This window comes from Chrysochloris asiatica, unplaced genomic scaffold, assembly GCF_000296735.1.
Source record: "Chrysochloris asiatica unplaced genomic scaffold, ChrAsi1.0 scaffold00032, whole genome shotgun sequence".
Classification (NCBI taxonomy): domain Eukaryota; kingdom Metazoa; phylum Chordata; class Mammalia; order Afrosoricida; family Chrysochloridae; genus Chrysochloris; species Chrysochloris asiatica.
In genome coordinates, this window is record NW_006408550.1 from 11,488,567 (window position 1) to 11,507,076 (window position 18,510).

Genomic DNA, 18,510 nt, shown 5'->3' on the forward strand with positions numbered 1-18,510 from the left:
GCTTAAATATCCATATTTCCATCTGCATATAAAAACAGACTATCTCTTTTTATACAGGGGGTCCTGGTGTGGCACTGTGGGTTAATGTGTTGGACTGCAAGCTTGCTTTGAACCACAATGCAGGAGGATCAAGCTCAGCTGCCGTTCCTCAGAAACCCTATGTAGGGTCGATATGAGTCAGAACTGACTTGACAACCCTTAACAACAACATCTGTATTCTGATAGATCAATAAAATAGTTACAGTGTGGTGTAGTGTATTGTTAACTGTGTTTCTTCTAGCCTTAGTCTTTGTAAATCCCACATGACTTTTTTCCTGGTGTATATGGGTAAGAAAAGGTGGGAGAAGATATTAATAGGACAACATGATTCACCTGTAGATGTTACAGAGTTCATTGTAATTGTAAAAACTTGAACCTCCAGCATGCGTAGAAGATGAGCCATTTCAGAAGCAGGAAGGTAGATCTCATTACTGTCAAAGAAGAGTCAGGTATGAAGCACATCCTTTGGACCCTGATATCCCTGTGCATTGAACCTCCTTGACCCGGGGACAGATAGCTGTGACCAGAGGAGTGGCCGAGGAGCAGCAGCAGCAGAACCAAGGGCCAGAGCATGAGACAGAGCAGTCCGCAGAGCAAAGAAAGCTGAGTGACTTTGGGCAGGAGGCTTGCTTTCAGTGTGGAATGCCTCTAGGCTTTCTGACCCGGGGAGCTCGAGCTGACTGCCTACAGACTGAGAGGTATGGTAGAGTGGTGTGCCCTGTAAGCATGGATCAGCAGCCCTAAAATGCTTTGTAACGTTGCGCAGGCAGGGAAAGTGCTGCCTGTGTATATAGACGAGGGTACGTTGTCTGACTGGTAGAACTGTGCCCTGAACATTTCTGACCCTGAATTGTAACCTGTGCGTAGTGGTTATGAATCGGGCTGTGAACCTCAAGGTCAGCAGTTCTAAACTACCAGCTATTCTGCAGGAGAAAGATGAGGCTTTCTGCTCCTATAAAGATTTACAGCCTCAGAAACCTATGCAGGGTCACCATGAGTCAGAACCAACTCCACGGCACATAACCACCACCACCACCAAATAGAAGTCTTGGTGTGGCATTGTAGGATAAACACTCAACCTCAAGATCAGTTTGAACCACAAGGTCAGTGGTTCAAACTTACCAGCCACTTCTCAAAAACCCTCAACAAGGTCGCTATAAGTCTGAACCGACTCGCCAGCACTCAACCACAACTACTATTACTTCCCTAATACGCCCTATAGCTGTGGTATGGTGTCGGAGTTCTGTACAGCATTGCACTGAGTTATGAAACCCAGAAGAGAGGTGAATAGTGTTGGTGGTGGGCTAGTGTCTTTTTTTCTTTTTTTGTTAATAGATAGATTCAGAAACAATATCTAGACTAGGAATGAAAATACTACACTGGAATATTATTGTTAAGTTCCATTGAGATGATGCTGACTCACAACAAACCTGTATAGGATTTCTGAGGAATTGGCTGGTGGGTTTGGATCGCCAACCTTGTGATTAGCTGTCTAGTGCTTATACTACAGTGCCACACCAGGACTCCTTAATATCTTTTATTAGACATACTGGAATAATGTCTTTTATTTTAGAGTTACTTTAAAGGACAGCAACTGAAATTCTGAAGAAAACTAAGGAGAAATTAAGAAAACAGTTAAGGAATTTTAAAACCTTTTGATATAAGGAGCATTAGAATTATTGGTAATATTTAGACTTGTTGTTGTTAGTGACCCTATGCACAACAGAATGAAACACTTTTGACTTGATGTAAAAAAGTTAAACAATACTTGGACTTTCATGTTTTAAAAGATTAATTACTAGAGAGTGAAAATGTTTGAAATAACAGTATGAACACATACTTAATAAAAAAAATTAAAAATGGAATGGGTTGCCAAGTAAAAATATATAAGGAACATGGATAGAATTTTAGTTACTCTAACATCTAAGAAGTTTAAATGGGAATGAAGACTGCAAAGAAAGAAAAATGAAAAAGAACAGAACATCAGAGACAAATGGAGAGAAAAACGAATGAAAGCATTTTCAAGTAAAGCGGCAAACAGATTTTAATACCTAGATTCCCATAGTAGCTTCCTAATTGTTTTCTTTTTGAAAAACTGCAAAACTTCCTCCCAACTATTGGTACCAGTTTTCAAAACATGCTTTTCTTGAGTAGCATTCTTCATTCCAAGTGGGACTATTTCTTTGGGAAGATGTTGAGATGCAAATCAGGCATCATTTCTGGGGATATTTTCATGAACAAATATACAGTAGAGAATAATATGGAGACTCCCTAACCTAGAAATCCCCTATTTCCATGATCTGGTGGTGGTGCTAAGTGTTGTTGAGTTGATTCTGACTCACAGCAGCCCTGCATAGGATTTCCAGGGCTATAAATCTTTTCAGGATCAGAAAGCTTCATTTTGCTCCTGCAGAGTGACTGGTGTGCTCAAACTGCCAGCCTTGTGATTCACAGTCTAGTGTTTATCCTACAGAGCCACTGTGCTCCCTTTCCCCTCCACTATTGGTTCCAACTCATAGAAACTTTGTATAGGGTTTCTTAGGAGCAGCTGGTAAGCTTGAACCAATGACCTTGCAGTTCAAATGATCTTGCAGTTTAGCACATTAACCTATGGTGCCACACCAATACCCCCATAATTTAATAGCTGCCTCTAATTCTTCTTGCTTTGGCAAACAATTTGAGACTACTTTATTCATTCATCCAAATAAGTTTAAAACAATCAAGAGCTTGACATTTAAAACTTCCTATTTTATATTAGACTTTATCTCATTCCATTGTTCAACCTTCCACTTCAATCCAGAAGCATTCTTTATTGTTCTCCACGGAAGACTTATTTCTACGTCTATGGCTTCTCTGGTTGTCAGAGCATGGAGGGTTTTTTTTCTGTATTCTCATCAATTCAACTCCTAGCTCAAGACTTTCTAGTACCAAGTCTTTCACGGCTTTTATCTTTGTGAAACATTTCACTTATTTGGAATTTATTGTGCAAAACTATAAAATATTTGCATTCAGTGTGAGCCCTTATGCACATATTTTGTTGAGTCCTCTGGTTATTTATTTTACATATTTAACGTTCTGATTGCTAAATCCCTCAAGCACAGTTTCATCTTTATATTCCTTTCTGCAACAAGCATTGTTCATTGAGGAATGCTTATTTAATGCACAGTGAATGAATGAATGAATGAATGAATGAGTGAATGAATGAATAAATGAATTCAAGAAAAGATTTTTCCTATTTCAATCGTTGCAAAATTTGATATTATTTTTCTTTCTGTAACTCATTTTAGATAAGCCAAAAGAAAAGAAAAACTCTGTTCCCACTGCAGATGCAAGAATGACAAAAAGGTTGGAAGGCAAGCATTTCAGTGAATGGTCACAACTTTGAATGAACATCATTCCATTATTTAGTGATGCTGACATTCATACACTTCTCTTGCTTTCAATTAACCATCACTTAATCATTTATTATGGACACTGCATGTTTTGGCATGGCAGTGCAAAGAGGCGTGGGATAGAGAGAAAGTTGATTCGAATATAGTCTAGTATCAGGGGAATATAATCTATACATTCCTATGGTAAACCGCAATACAAAGTCAGAATACAAACACTAGTTGGCTGATATAGCCAGAAAAGATTATGTTGATGATAATTCATGACTTGTTGGGTAAGAGAAAGCCTTAAAATTAGAAAAACTCTTGCAGTAGCCTTGCTAGATTAAAGAAGAGAAGGCAAGAGTAGAATGGAAGTACAAGAACTGCCAATATTGATTTGGGGTATTGTGTTACAAAGGTAAGCCATCTACTTCTCAAATCTTACTTGTAACTAGAAGAAGATTGGTAAATATAGCCAGTGTATAAATAAAAATCTGATGTCAGAAGGAATAAAGTCTCAGGTTTCCCCCACTTCCAATAACTGTTCTTAGGAATATCAGAATGGATTTCATATAACTACATATTGCTTCTAACACTGTAAAGTCTTAAAGAACTTATCAACTCACTTGCTCCATATAATTATATAAAATAGGTATTTTTAAAGAGCTAACCATTTTACTCAAATGCTCTGTTTTCTTTACACATACACACAGCTTTCACTTTTAAACTCTTGTAAGCAAATAAATTATAATCTTGACTACAGTATTGTTTGCAGCAATTTCATTTTTTTCCAAACATAGCTCTTATTCTATTATAATGCTTGAATGATTCACATGCGATGTTTCCAATCCACTTTTCCTGGCTTGTGAAACTTTTTAACGAAATGTTAGCATTTGCAGGCAGCAGATGTTTTGACATAAGGAGAAGCAATATGTAAATTTTAATCCTTGCTAGGAACAATAGCCTGCAGGCACCTTTTTCTTATTACATGAATCATACACTTAACCACAATGTGGTCGATCCTATCAAAATCATCACCGTCTACAATGTTGTACTCTTGTCCGATTGTTGCCAATTAATGGAACTGATATATATTTAACATTATGAGTATCCACTACTTTACTAATAAACCTAATTGTATTTTACCAATTAACCATCACACAACTAAAATTCTGCAGGTGATTTAAGTAACAACAACAACAGCAACTTTTAGGTGGGCTTTAATTTCCCTGTTGGAGGTCAGTATAAGATATGCTATACATATAAACTATAAACATAAATTACTTTATTTAAAATTATTAAAACTTGCTACAGCTTTATTCATCTTCGCAATCTTTGTGTCTCAACAGTGTGTGTGTGTATGTGTATCTGTAAGAAATGTGATTTAAGGATAGCTTCAAATGTTGCCTAGGGCTATGTCCCGGAAATGATAAGATGTTCTTAGGTACAGAGTCTTTCCTACAAGACAAAGATTAGAAATATTTCTATAAGCTCCCACATAATTAATATATGTGTACCCAAACACACCACATACATACAGACACACACAATAAACAATCAAAGGTAAAACCCATTCGGCTATGAATTTTTTCAGTCTATATCAGATCAGAAGAATCATCTGTTTTATGTTTGCTTGTATTATATCAGTAATTCCTTTTCACATATAAATTACTATAGTGATCATTTTTTTGTCATTGATAATTCTTTAAGAAAAACATCCGTAAGAGATTACTTTTTTTAAATCAATGAAACAATATTTGAACATATTATACCACTTTTTTTATCATTCACTCAGAGAAGTCCTCTTTTATTGTTCCTGAAGCAGGTATATAGGGCAAAATCCATAAACATGGTATTAAATATTAGAAAATCTTAACTCTTAACTGAAATCCTTATTAATTTCATTACCAAGGGATAGGTCTAGTCAATATCAATTAGCAGCTTTATAATGTTTTACATATTAAAATCCAGTATTCTGTTTATCCTGGATTATCTGGGGACCATCTAGTATATTAAAAGGTTTTAAAGACATTCTTAGAGATTTCTCTGCTACCATTATGCCTGCTAGCAATTTTGTAACATTTGGATAAATATTTTCCATAAATCAAACCCATAACAGCATGGGGAAGCAGATGGCAGGAGACCATCTTAAAGAATGTAACAATTATTTTCATTAATAAGGAGATATTGGATGATAGTTTTCAGCATGGATTAGCTAGTGAAGAGTTGTGAGTTGTGAATTTTTGTGGCTGTTAAGTATCCTTTCAGGTGATTAACACACATTCTGTGTTTTTCAATGCAGTCTATGTAGAAAGGCAGAACAGTTTATATTAAGACATTTTAAATAATTATATTCTTCCATTCTATGTATGCAAAGAAAATATTGGTGCATTTGAGAAACTATTTGTACAAAGATTCATGTATATATTAACACATACAAGTACTCTTTCATTTTCATAGAAAATAAGACATATTGCTTTGTTATTAAAAATGAAAAATAGCAACAATTATAAAATCTACAGTCTTATTACACTTACAATGTTTTCTTGATCTAACCAATGCTAGATTAATATTAAAGGAATGTTTTTCCAACTATTCATATTTCTAACCGTATTAAAGTCAAATAATTTTAACCACATAATTACATAATAACCATATTATTAAGATTAAATAGCTGTATTAATTTTAGAGTTTTTTTTTTTTTTTTTTAATGCCATAAGCAACTCAAAGCTGTTAGATAAGATCCTTGAATTTGGTTAGCTTTTAAATTTTAGGTATCATCTTAAAGAGTAATGTAATATGTAACTTGCTGATTATATATCATTCTCCAGCAAAATGATTATCTCCCTTTTCTTTTTGTATAATGTGTAGTTATATAGAACCACCAGATTTAAATAACACAAAAACAAAATTTATTTCTGTAAAGCAGACAATGAAACAACAAAATTTTGAAAATAAAATAATGCAGGAATGAGAGAGAAGATAGCATTTACATTCAAAAGCCTTTAACTTTATTCTTGAGGCCTATGGTACTGTAGGATCAGCATTGGACTGCGAAACAAATGGTCAGTCATTCAAATCCACCAGTCACTCCTCAGAAACCTTGTACAGGGTCGCTATGTACTTAACAACAACAGCAACATTGGCTAAATATACTGGGGGGAAAAGATACTTTTCAGAGGATTTCATCATTCAGAAACACAATAGAACTCATTTGGATATGTAGAAATATACACATAAGTCCCTTTGCAAAAAAAAGATAAATGTTTCCTTTTATGAATGAACCAATAAATGGAAGGATTTCATTACTAAATTGGCTAAATTTAGGAGGAGCATTTTCATTTTATTTAAATCAAGTAACTTTTATGACAATCTCTTCATATTTGATATTAGCCTCATAGGAAAACAAATACGTAGCATGGGCAGTTTCAAAGAATAACTGTATTTTTCCTCAATGTTTAAATAGTTTGCAACTTAAACACATTGTTGTTGTTAACTGCCATCCAGTTGGTTCCAACCCATAGCGACCAAGTATAGGGTTTCCAAGGAGGGACTGGTGAGCTTGAACTGCTGATCTTGTGGTTCAAACCAAACATTATAATCCAGCGCATTAACCCACAGCGCCACACCAGGATAGAGATGCTAAAATATTGTTGTGTGCAATGAATCATGATTATTGGAGGGTCATATGACACATCAGATCAGCAATACACCAAATGTGTTTAGTATTTATTAAGCAAATGTAATGAAATCTGTTATACTTAACTCATACTAACTTAAATTGACATCTTAAGCTTATCAAAGGGAAATCATATTCAGCATGCTGGGGCAATGGAGGGGCAAATGATGTAATTCCATGTAGTGTATATAGATGGTGTCATTGTCAATAACAAAGCAAATTCAACCCATCCTGTGTTTTCCCAAAACCCAGATGGTTGATCTATCACTAACAGCACAGCAAAATAATCCATTGAGTCCAGTTTTTGTTCACATCTTAGGTATTTTAAAATTAGTAGATACTAGCTTAGAGATAAAATTAAAAAAAAGCATTCTGTTGTCATTTTTATATTTAAATATTTTTAAACCTCAATATTAAAACAGAGAAAAGTACTTTTACAACACCTTAAACATAAAAACTTTTAATCTGACTCAACCCATCCAAACAATGAAAAAATAGATTCTTGTATTCAGCTTGAAATCTAACTTCACTCCCTGATACTGAGGTAAATAACACACCAAACTTAGCAACTCAGTGTGTCTTCCTTTATATATTTTTAAGTAGGTACTACCATATATTTTATTTAGAGCTATGTAGGTGGGGAAAAAATGAGTTCAAAAAGGAGAGAGGTCATTTCTCAATGTCTTTAGCTCATCTGTTTTTTATTATTTAGAGCTTCATTATCTATACAAAGAAAGCTCTCATCATCAATATCTAGTCTGCAAACTAAAGAGATATGATTTAGTTGACAGGGGAAAGTTCCAAGGAAAAGGATGTTAAAAATTAGAGAGGGAGAAGGAGAGCGTTGTATATACTCGTGGTAGTGGTGATGGAGGTTATGTGCTCTGGTGTCAGTTTCCACTCTTAGTGACCCTGCATAGGGGTTCTGAAGCTGTAAATCTTTACAGGAGCAGAAAGCCTCCTCTTTCTCTGGCGGTAACTACTACGCCACCAAAGCTCCTTAAATTTACTCGTAGTAAGTCCTTATTACTTTAAGATAATGGTGAGTTGAAAAAGGCTACTTAATGTGAATATACTAAACCAAATTAAACCCTTTGACATCAAGTCAATTCCAACTCATAGTGACCCTGTATAGGGTTTCCAAGGCTATAAATCTTTATGGATGACAGCCTTGTCTTTCTCCAGCAAAGTGGTTGGTGGGTTTGAAGTGCTGACCTTCTGGTTAGCAATTCAGTGCTTATCCTACAGTCACCACAGCTCCTTGAATCTACCAAAAGTGGACCAATATTTTATACCAGAGAAGAAACTGACAGACACTATCCAGAAGAAAAAAATCCCCAACAATTTAAAATAATAAAGATATTTAATCGAATTGTAAAAATTTATATTAAAATTATGGTTTTGCAAGAATTTTATGAATGAGCAAGTGTTTGTTAATAGTTTATTAATAGCCTAGTGATGGCTGATGCTTTTTTTGTCACAGAACTGCTTGGTAAATCATCTTTAACTGCTATGTTTCCCTTCTGAAAAATTATCCCAACTTTTATCAATTTCCCCAAGGATTGCTCTTGATTCTTCAATATTCAAATAATTTACTTTTAAAATGTATTTGCATCATTTAAGACATGTGAAGTGGCTTGCTTACAGCATCCGATAGTCATAGAGAAACTGACCAATAAATGTGTAACATATAGGAGGCATCATAGTTAATGTTAAGAGGAAGGAATATTTGAAAGGGGATTATTTTTATAAGTGAACAACTTCTTTAGTGAATAATCTATTTGGTAGACTTTTACTTTCCTATGCATTCTCTCCTCACCATGGGGTTGGGTAATGATATTCAGATGACTAGGATTTTTTTTCTCCCATAAGGAACTCCTCTCCCATCACTACCAGGGATATTAATTATGTATGTATCTCTAGGTAGATACATATCAACTTGTCAAAGTAACAGATCTGATGCAGGATTTCTTCACCTTGGATCCAAGGAGACAATTCTGGAAGTCTCTGCAACTTTATGGATGTATGAACATTTTAAGAAAGGTTAGGAAGACCTCAAAGATGAATTCAAGGCTGAGAGATCAGCTCAGAATGGTGTGGCTACTGACTTTTGGAATCCGAAGTAATCTTGATAGTTTCTCTCCAAGGACACAGAATGATCATGAATGCATCTTATGAAGTTTTAAGAAGATTGAAAATGGTACTGGTGAGAAAAATGCCAGGAAAGATGCAACAAGGATTGTGTTTTTTTCCCTTGAGGGTAGTAAGGCCTGTCTGTTGAGCATTTTGTTGGAAAATCTTACACTGTTCACCCTGACCTTGCCCCTTCAGCCTTCTTTTTGTTTCTCAAACTCAAAGCACATACAAAGGAATGCAATTTGACCCCCTAAAGGATGCAAAAACTGCCATTTGTGGGGAAAGGTTAGAGAGATTCTTCACAAGTATATAGACTTAAATGAAGGAAATACAATATATTTGCATAATAAAAGTTTTTATAATTTTTAGCAATCTTTTTCTTTTTTTTTTACTTACCCTCATATTTCAAATAAATTTATCTGTCTGGCTTCAATGAATGCTCTGGAAACTAAGGACATCCCCCCCATTGTAAGTAATGAAAATTATTTTGATTCTTCAAAATCTGAGATAGTATTGTAAGCTAAAACAGAAGCCAGTTGCCAGTCATGTGTTTCAAGGAAAAACTGCATTCCATGGAGTTTCCAATGACTATGATCTTTTGTAAGTAACTGGGCCATTTTTCCAGATCTGGATTAACCATTATACCATTAGGATTTAACAATTTCCCACGTTTATCATCAAATTTTGCTCTGGAGATGACATATTTTCCTTGTGAGTAGTACTTATAACTTACTTTCACAAATTTATCCCAAATTGACTATACATGAAAGATTATATCTCGGTCAAATCAATAAGCTATTATAACATTAATGTTATGTTTTCTCTCTCCTAGTAGAATACTTCTATTTTCTACTATATCATGCGATCTTAGTTTTCAACAGCCTGCACAATCTACTACCAACATTATTTTCCAAACTCCCTGACAAGTGTCTTCTCAGTGGGGCAGGTCTTTCTAAAGAATGACCTATGATCCTCCCCCCTGCCCCAACATGTTCACCTTTATCAGTTGGTTTACATTATTTTCCCATTAGCCACCCTCTGTACTTACTGTTTGTCTTTAAAAGAAAGTCTAAAATCTTTTGCTCCATTAGCTTTTGTGACTCTCCAATCTTCACTCATTTTAATGTTGCTGAGCTGCTGGACTTCCAGTTTATGCTTTACCTATTATACCTTAAGTCTCTATGTCCTCTATCTTTTGGTGTTTTATACATATTCTTGTTAATTCCATGAGAAGCAAGTCTATACCTTACCTATCTGTTCTACATTTTCTCAGGACCCTATGCAGATCCTAGCAGTCACTTTACAAATACTTACTCATATATCAGGTGATTATCCATGGAGCTCTACCACAAAGCAACATGTTGGTAACTCAACTCCCAAATCTACAACAAGCTCAAGAGTTAAAAAATCAGAATAAAACATCACAGATACATATGTATGTAATGTTGTTGTTGTTATGTGCCGTGGAGTCAGTTCCGACTCATAGCAACCCTGTATAGGGTTTCTGAGGCTGTAAATCTTTACAGGAGCAGAAAGCCTCATCTTTCTCCCACGGAACAGCTGGTAGATTCAAACTGCTAACCTTAAGGTTCACAGCCTGATTCCTAACCACTATGCTACCAGAGATGCTATTAAAGCAAAAAAAAAAAAAAAAAAAAAGATCTAGGGCTCATGGGAATAGAACTTTATGGTTCACTCAGAATTCAACATAAGAAGAAATATGAGGAGACTGCAAAAAGAAAGTTCATGGAAAAATAATGGAATTTTTCCCACAAACTATTTGAAGTCTTCATACTGTACCAATTATCTTGTTAGTTGGAAATCCCAATTTTCAATTTTGTCTATTTGAAACAACATTACATCCATTGTTCTCAACTATTTAATTGACATCCAATATTGGTTGTGGTCATACATTTTAAATAAATGTCAAATTGTCTTTGAGAAATTAGTTTTATATTCATTAACTGAAATTGATTAGCCAACATCCCTTCACAATAAAGGAAAGAGGATTTTGGAATGTAATTTTTGATGCTAATTGGAAAATAATAAGAATGAAGTCTGAAGTATGAAAAAATAATATACACTATGTAGATTAGAGTTAGAGTATGTATATGTGAAGTATTAAATTTAGCTCCTATTTTTATAAGCATGATTATCTGGAGAAAAGCATTCAATTAATTCCTTTTTCTGGATAGATCATATCTCCATAAATATGCAAGGATGCCTTTAAAATTATTACAATTGAACTGACTATAGGAAATAGAACCTCATTTTAGTAACTAATATTTTTATAAATTTTCTATGTTCCATTATGGAAAATGTAAATGTACATTGTTCAATTACAAGTTATAGAAAATCTATTTTATAATTATTTCCCCTATCAAACTTGAACTTTAGACAACATGCCCACTAGATGGTAGAGGGAAATAATGAACCACCAGATCAATTTTCATCTTGATTCTTAGAAAACCGATCTTGTAAGAGTTGGACAGTGAAGAAGATGGACATGAATGGCTAAGAGAAGGGTTGCATATTTCAGAATTTTCAGTACATTTACTCTTTGCAATCTCTTAATTCCAGTAGTACATTACCAAGTGTCTATTTTAAAATACCAGGAGGGAATTATTTCTCATTCTGTACTCTTCCCAGGAAAACAAACATTAAGTCAATTTGAACTCTAGTCATACAGGAAAAAATTTGTTAACTCTAAGTAATTCTTCCGACACCCTGCTTCTTCCTCCTGTGAATTCTTCTGTCGTGTCTTATGAATCCTTTTTTCATGTCCAACATATTCCTTTCAGAAAAAAACAAGCCAAAGATGTAAAGCAAACACAGAACCTGATTGCATAGCACCAACATAGCATTGCTTCCCAGTTGATGACTGGAGAGTCAGTTTATTGTTTAAAGCTCATCACCGTCATCTGAGCTAAAACTACCTCTTCTACTGCTCTCTTTAGAAACTGCAGGGGAAGTGGCAGATAGCAGAGGATCTGTTCCAAATGGAGATATTGTGTCATCAAGTAACATGACATCCAATCTTTGTTCCTCTTTCAAAGCAGCACTAAATGATAAATCAGTGAAGTGTGACAAAGGATCAGAGAAGGCCAGAGCTTGATCACAGACGGGAGGGCTTGGTCCTTGAGAAGGAGTCAGTTGCTGGCAATAGTCTACTGAATTCTGCACAGGATGGGTCTGTTGTTTGGTGATCTGAGCACCTAACTCAACCGTTCCAAGAGAAACCAGCATTGGCAAACCATGTGCACGAGCCTGTATTTCTAGTTCCTGCATTTTCAAACAAACAAGAATAATTAACTAATGACTTGGAAAGTGAGAAAACTCTACAGAATAAATTAGAAATAGTGTCAAACATTCAGAATTCAAGTATGAAGACTAGTACAAATTATAAGTAGATATGCAAATAATGGAAACTGATGTATATCTGATGCCTGAAACATAATCCTGAGAAAAACACAAGACTTTTTTTTTTTAAATTCTCCTCCCATTGTTCTTTGAAGGAATACACAACAGATGATGGTTTCCTAATGCCTCAGCCCACAATACAGCTGTTAATAGGTAGTGAGAAAATCTTCTACTTATTCTTTCTGGTTAATTTCTTACTATAATTCAGAAGTTTTTTATGAAAAGATAGTAAGTATGTTACTTGGCAATAATTATGCTCACATTAAAAAAAAAAAAATACCTAGAGACTTATGAGAGCCCATATTTTGATATTTTGAGTCACATGAACAGATGAGGAGTGAGCTAATATAAACTGGCACAAAGTGCCTTGAGGCAGTGAAATCCAGAGCAATGGTACTAAAGGAATAAAAAGCTAAAGGAGAATTTAGTGTCCAATATTGTCTCGAGAAACAAATGTTCTACTTAACATTATTTTTTTTGGCTGGGTGTATTTTTGAGATGAGATCTATTTCCTGCATTTTATAATTAGTCATCATTCATTTTCTATCCTTTTTATCTTTTTTTTTTTTTTCTGTAAGTCATCTTGATCCTGGAATTCTAATCAAAACCTAATTGAACCTCTCCAATTTATGAACTAGTAAAAGGTGATAAAATTGTCCTTCAGATGAAAAAATAATAAGGAAAAATAAGTGAGACCAATGAGTAAAATGAATGATGGGTAAGTCATATGAAAGGTACATGGTTCATAGCAACAATGTTATAAAAACCTGAATCCGGAGTAGAAGCTGCCTGTTAGCCTGCTCTAATTTCTTCTGTCTGTGTTCTAATTCTCGGGCTCTCTGTTGTTCTTTTTGTAGCCACTTGATGTACTCCACTGATGCTTTTAGAATGGTTCCTTTGTTCCAACGCATATCACTGTAGAACGGGAGATAACCTTTTCACAATTGTACATGTCAGCAGAATTCATAAGAACTTACAAAATCTTTTACATTAATATGAAATAATGATTTACATGACTATTATTCACTCTTAGATATTATTGCTACTGAATAGAAATTTTAATAGAATAGTTAAGAAGCCCTTATATAGTAAAATTAATCCCAGAATGAAAATAAGTGTCAAAAGAAAGTAATAAAGTGACTTTTTGTGGGAGAGCTAAATGCAATATCATGATTCTACCATTACAGTTTTTATATTTTTAGTGAAAATTGCTTTTATTATTAACTCCAAGATTAAAATCTATGTGCAGTATTTCTGCATTAATGAACTAGGAAATGTACATTACTGAGGACTTAAGCCTAAATTTTTTAAGATCGTTTCATATGTACCAATCTTTTAACGTACTTGCTAATAAGGTTGCTTTTATGCATCTAAGGGGGAAAAAAGGAAGGTCCCTCCTGAATGGTGAGCTTCAGTGACTGTGAAGCAAATCAGAGTTTAGCAACATTACCTCATCCAGAGAGCAAACTTGCTAAAGCCATTCGACAAATCATTCTACACAAAAAGCATCAATGGTTTTTGGAGAGCTGGATACTTATTTTTAAATAAATTCACAGTTGATAAATACAGTTAACTATTACTGGATAGTCTTATAGGCTGTAGAGTAGAAAATATTCTTTTATTCAAGTTTAATTTTTAAGACAGGAGAAATGATGGATCTGCAATTACAGAACAGACTGATTTTAACATCTGGAAATAAAGATCAATGAATTTAACATTATATGAAAATTGGTAATATGTATGGTAATATGTTCTGCTGTGGTACTGTAGGAGAAACACTGACTCTCCCAATCGCAAGGTCGGTGGTTCAAACCCACCAACTGCTCCTTGGAAATCCTATAGAGGAAGTCTATGAATTGGAACCCACTCAACACTTAACAACAATGTGGAGACTGAACCAAAATTGTCAAAAGTTTAATCAGAGCTGTTGGAAACCTTGATTAATCTTCCATTTAGGGAGCATTTTAAATACAGTATGTTGGGAAATTTTTAGAAGTAAACATGTACTTATAAAAATGTTGGGATTTTTTTAAAAAAATCATACTTTGAACACATCTCTGTGACAGATATTGAACTTGGTATGTACTAATGAACAGATCTGAAGTGGGAAAATTCCGTTTATGAAAGATCTGATGTTCAGGATAGATGAAAATGCCATTCGCCTTAGCAAATTAAGGAAAGACATATTTTTCTATTGGCTGATGAATATGTTTATTAAGGCTGGGGCAAGCTGATTTCTACTGAAACATACCAAATAACTGTCAGTGTCTGCCTCAATTTTGAAAGCATTTTGCCTATTCTTTAGGGTCATACTAACTATTGGTCTCATTATATTCAGTGATTTCCCTGCTGGTAAGTGTAAGGAAAGGCAGGATACTTTTATCCCTAAACCAAAGTGGAGTCTTCGAAAAGTGCAGTGGATGTTTAAACTAACACTGGCTGTCCACGCAAGTGGCTTATGTCCCTCAACATAGTTTTATATCTGTCCATGGAAAAGAAATCTTGAAGGACAGAGACAATAGGATAAAAATAATTTTCCTAGCCCACTCTGAAGTTTAAATTAAGTTTAAAGATCTAAATTTCAAAATGTTGGGGTAGACCACATAATGGATCTTACCTTAATTACACCCAATTTACTCTAAATGTTTTAAAGCATACTTAATTTTAAAGTCATCTATGAAATTTTTATTAAAATGTTTTAAAACTTTCCATATTTATTAAAGGGATGTTTGCTACTCTCCCAAGAAAATTTCAAGCAACTAGGCACGAAGTTTGTGGTTCAAACTTACCAGTTGCTCCTCAGAAACACTATGAGTTGGAACCAACTCTGTAGCACATAACAATAACAACAAGGCATTAAAGAAGAGCCCTCCCCCATCTAAGACTGAAACTCAAAGGGAACACATAAGCAGGCATGTAAGCTTGCTGGCAACCACATTGGTCTACTGGTGAGTAGAAGAGTAGGAAAGGCAGCAATGAAGAAATGGGCTGAGTTCAACCACAATCCATTGACTCCCATTGACCTGGAGATGAGAAAGAGTACAGGAAGGACTGGTTGGTCCAAAGTGTGGTGAGACCTGGGGACACCTGAGCCCATGAACAAGGACATGGGCTAGAGAGGGTGAAGCATCCAGCTGATATGAAGTGAGGGGAGATGCACAAGAACAGCCAAACATGCAGATAGTACCCATTTGACGTAGCCTTGATGGCTTGATAATCAGAGCTCGACTAGAGGATGATAAAAAACAAACAAAAATACAATTTTTGATAAAGGAAATAAGGATAAATTGCTACAATTTGATGAACTTGATGTATACTCATGGAGTATAGTAGCTCTAATACCAACAGAGAGGGAAAGAGTCTTCACATCAATTATCAATCCTATCCCCTCTATATTCAGGGTAGATACAGACGGGTAACCTAGACATTGCCTACCTAAAATGAGGAGGCAATAATGGCATGAAGTGACTGGCTTATAAGTTTTCAAGAGAGAACTTAGCTTAAGAATGTGTGAGAAAAGTAGAGTACCCACTGAACAGCTTTCATCTTGTATAGACAGGTCTAGTGAAAAGATGGGGATAAGATTCTTATGATCCAACAGTGAGTAATTGTTATCATGACTAATTGCAACTGTCACAATTGTAAAGGTAGAAGTTTTGTAACAAAAATGGGGGAGTAGTTAATCTTACAGTTCAGAAACAGAGGACCCTAAGACCATCAAGAGAGAAAGAGGGACCCTATCCAAGGAAGCAGCAATAGCAGAAATGGAGGCAGAGATGAGGACATGGGTAGGAGGAACAGCTGAGGACTCTAGATTCATGGGGAAGAGAAGGACTGAGAGCTGATGGCCAGGAGACAGATTTGCAGGATGTTGCCTTTGGTTGGTACATGGAGGGGATTATAATCATTGTAATGAAACGAAGTATAAGATTTGTTGAATGTAGAACTGATGATCTGCCGTGTAAACTTTCACTCAAACCACAATAAAAACTAAAAAAAAAAAAAAAAAAGCCCTCATGGCACAGTGATTATCTGAAACTGCTAACTGGAAGATTGGTGCTTTGACCACACCAGCAGCTCTGTAAGAGAAAGATGTGGTGGTCTGCTTCCATAAAGATTTACAGTCTTGCAAACCCTTTGGGATGATTCTACTCTGCCCTGTTCAGGTCTCTATGAACCATAATGGATTCAGTGGCAATGGGTAGGTTGGTAGACATTGCATGTGATAGTACACTGAAAACGTTAGCACAGCAATTAAAAGGTAGCTGAGAAAAGAATGCTGATGTTGACATTTTATTTTCTGCAAAATAATTTTCTTTGAAGAACTTAAAACATTTTGCATGTTGAAAGCTTGAGTCCTTCTAAAGTCAAAGCCGGTAACATACATGTATGAATTGGGTTAGGAATCATACAGGCAAAACATTGAAAAATATACAATCTCTTGTCATCTTACGAATGTACAATTTAAAAGGATCACAAAATAGAAAGAAAGAAATAAAGGAAAGAAGAAAGAGAGAAAAGAAAGAAAGAGGGAGAAGAGAGAAAGAAAGGAGAAAAGAAAAAGAAAGAGGAGAAAAAACAAGAAAGAAAATAGTACAACACGTCATATTTTTTCCCCCTTTCGGTCAACATTTTGTAACTTCTGATTCCAAAAGTCTTGTTAGGTGTCATTTACTATCTCAGCTATCATGCTTACTCAAAAGTAGAGTGAGTTCCAATGGCAGAGGGGGGAAAACCAGGAAATAGATAAACTTAGTAAAATACTGTAAGTTATTTTGTACATTATTAAATGCCTTTGATTCAATTCTGACTCATAGTGACCTGTATAGGATTTCCAAGGCTCTTATAAATCTTTGTGGGAGCAGAAAGTCTCATCTTTCTTTAATTTTGTAAATTAGAAAAGTGAGAAAACAAGAGCAATTTGATAGCACCAATAGAATAACTCATATTCTAATGGTACTTTTAATTCTTACTATGATTTTTTAAATAAACGTTGTTCTTGTACATACATAGACAAATGTGTCTATAAATAGGCCAAAGTAGAGCATTACCAGGCATCTGCAGAAACACTTTACTTTTTTTGGTTTGCTTGTTAGGTTTGTTTTGTATTTTACCCCTGGTAAATACGTTGTCATTCTCTGGTAGTTTGCTTTGTCTTATATATGTGCTGATGGTTAATGCACTGGACAGCAAAGTCAGTTTGAACTGCAAAATTGGTGTCTCAAGCTCACCAGTTGCTCCTCAGAAACCCTATATGGGGTTGCTATGGGTCGAAGCCAACTTGATATCACTTAACAACAACATACAACTCAACTATAGCTGTTCCCTAGACTGCTTTCCATTCTGACCTCACCATTTTGATCTGCAAAGAAATAGAAATTTCTGAATGTTTTTGAAACATGAAAAATCGTAACTTCACATAATTCAGAATATCTTCAGGTATTATTTTATATCCTAAACAAACTCAAAAGTTGTTTTTTTTCTAATCATCAGTTGAAAAGTCGTCAGAAACAGTGCACAGTTCCCATTTCCCAAAAGCATGTTGGTGTTTAGAAGATGAACCCCAGCTCTCTTCAATTTAGTTAGTGATCTTTTTGCAAATCTGTGCCTTCCCTGCTTTAGAAACAGATTCCACCCTAAGAAATATGGTTTATACTGTACCCCAGTCCCCTCAGTGCCATATGATAAAAACAAAGCTTCTACAAGGCATTACCATCCTCCTGCCTGTACTGCTCTGGTATTATCAATGATAAATTGATATCTGTCCTTTTCACTTATCCATTAAGAGATTATGACACACAAATGAAAGAACACTGTGTGAGGCCATCCTATCATTTGAAATTTGTTATTTAAAAAAAATTTAAT

The 18,510-nt window shown here is 35.0% G+C and overlaps 1 protein-coding gene across 2 annotated transcripts in view; it reads right to left on the reverse strand.

The window, feature by feature from the left end:
• Positions 1–12,126: 12,126 nt before the first annotated feature.
• The window catches only part of TFEC (transcription factor EC), a 67,638-nt gene continuing 61,254 nt past the window's right edge, over positions 12,127–18,510 (reverse strand). For both annotated transcript variants that reach the window (XM_006859306.1, XM_006859307.1), the window contains exons 5-6: positions 13,413–13,560; positions 12,127–12,507 (exon numbers count right to left, since the gene is read on the reverse strand). In XM_006859306.1, coding sequence (XP_006859368.1) covers positions 12,127–12,507; positions 13,413–13,560 — 529 coding nt within the window. The remainder of the gene's footprint in view (positions 12,508–13,412; positions 13,561–18,510) is intronic.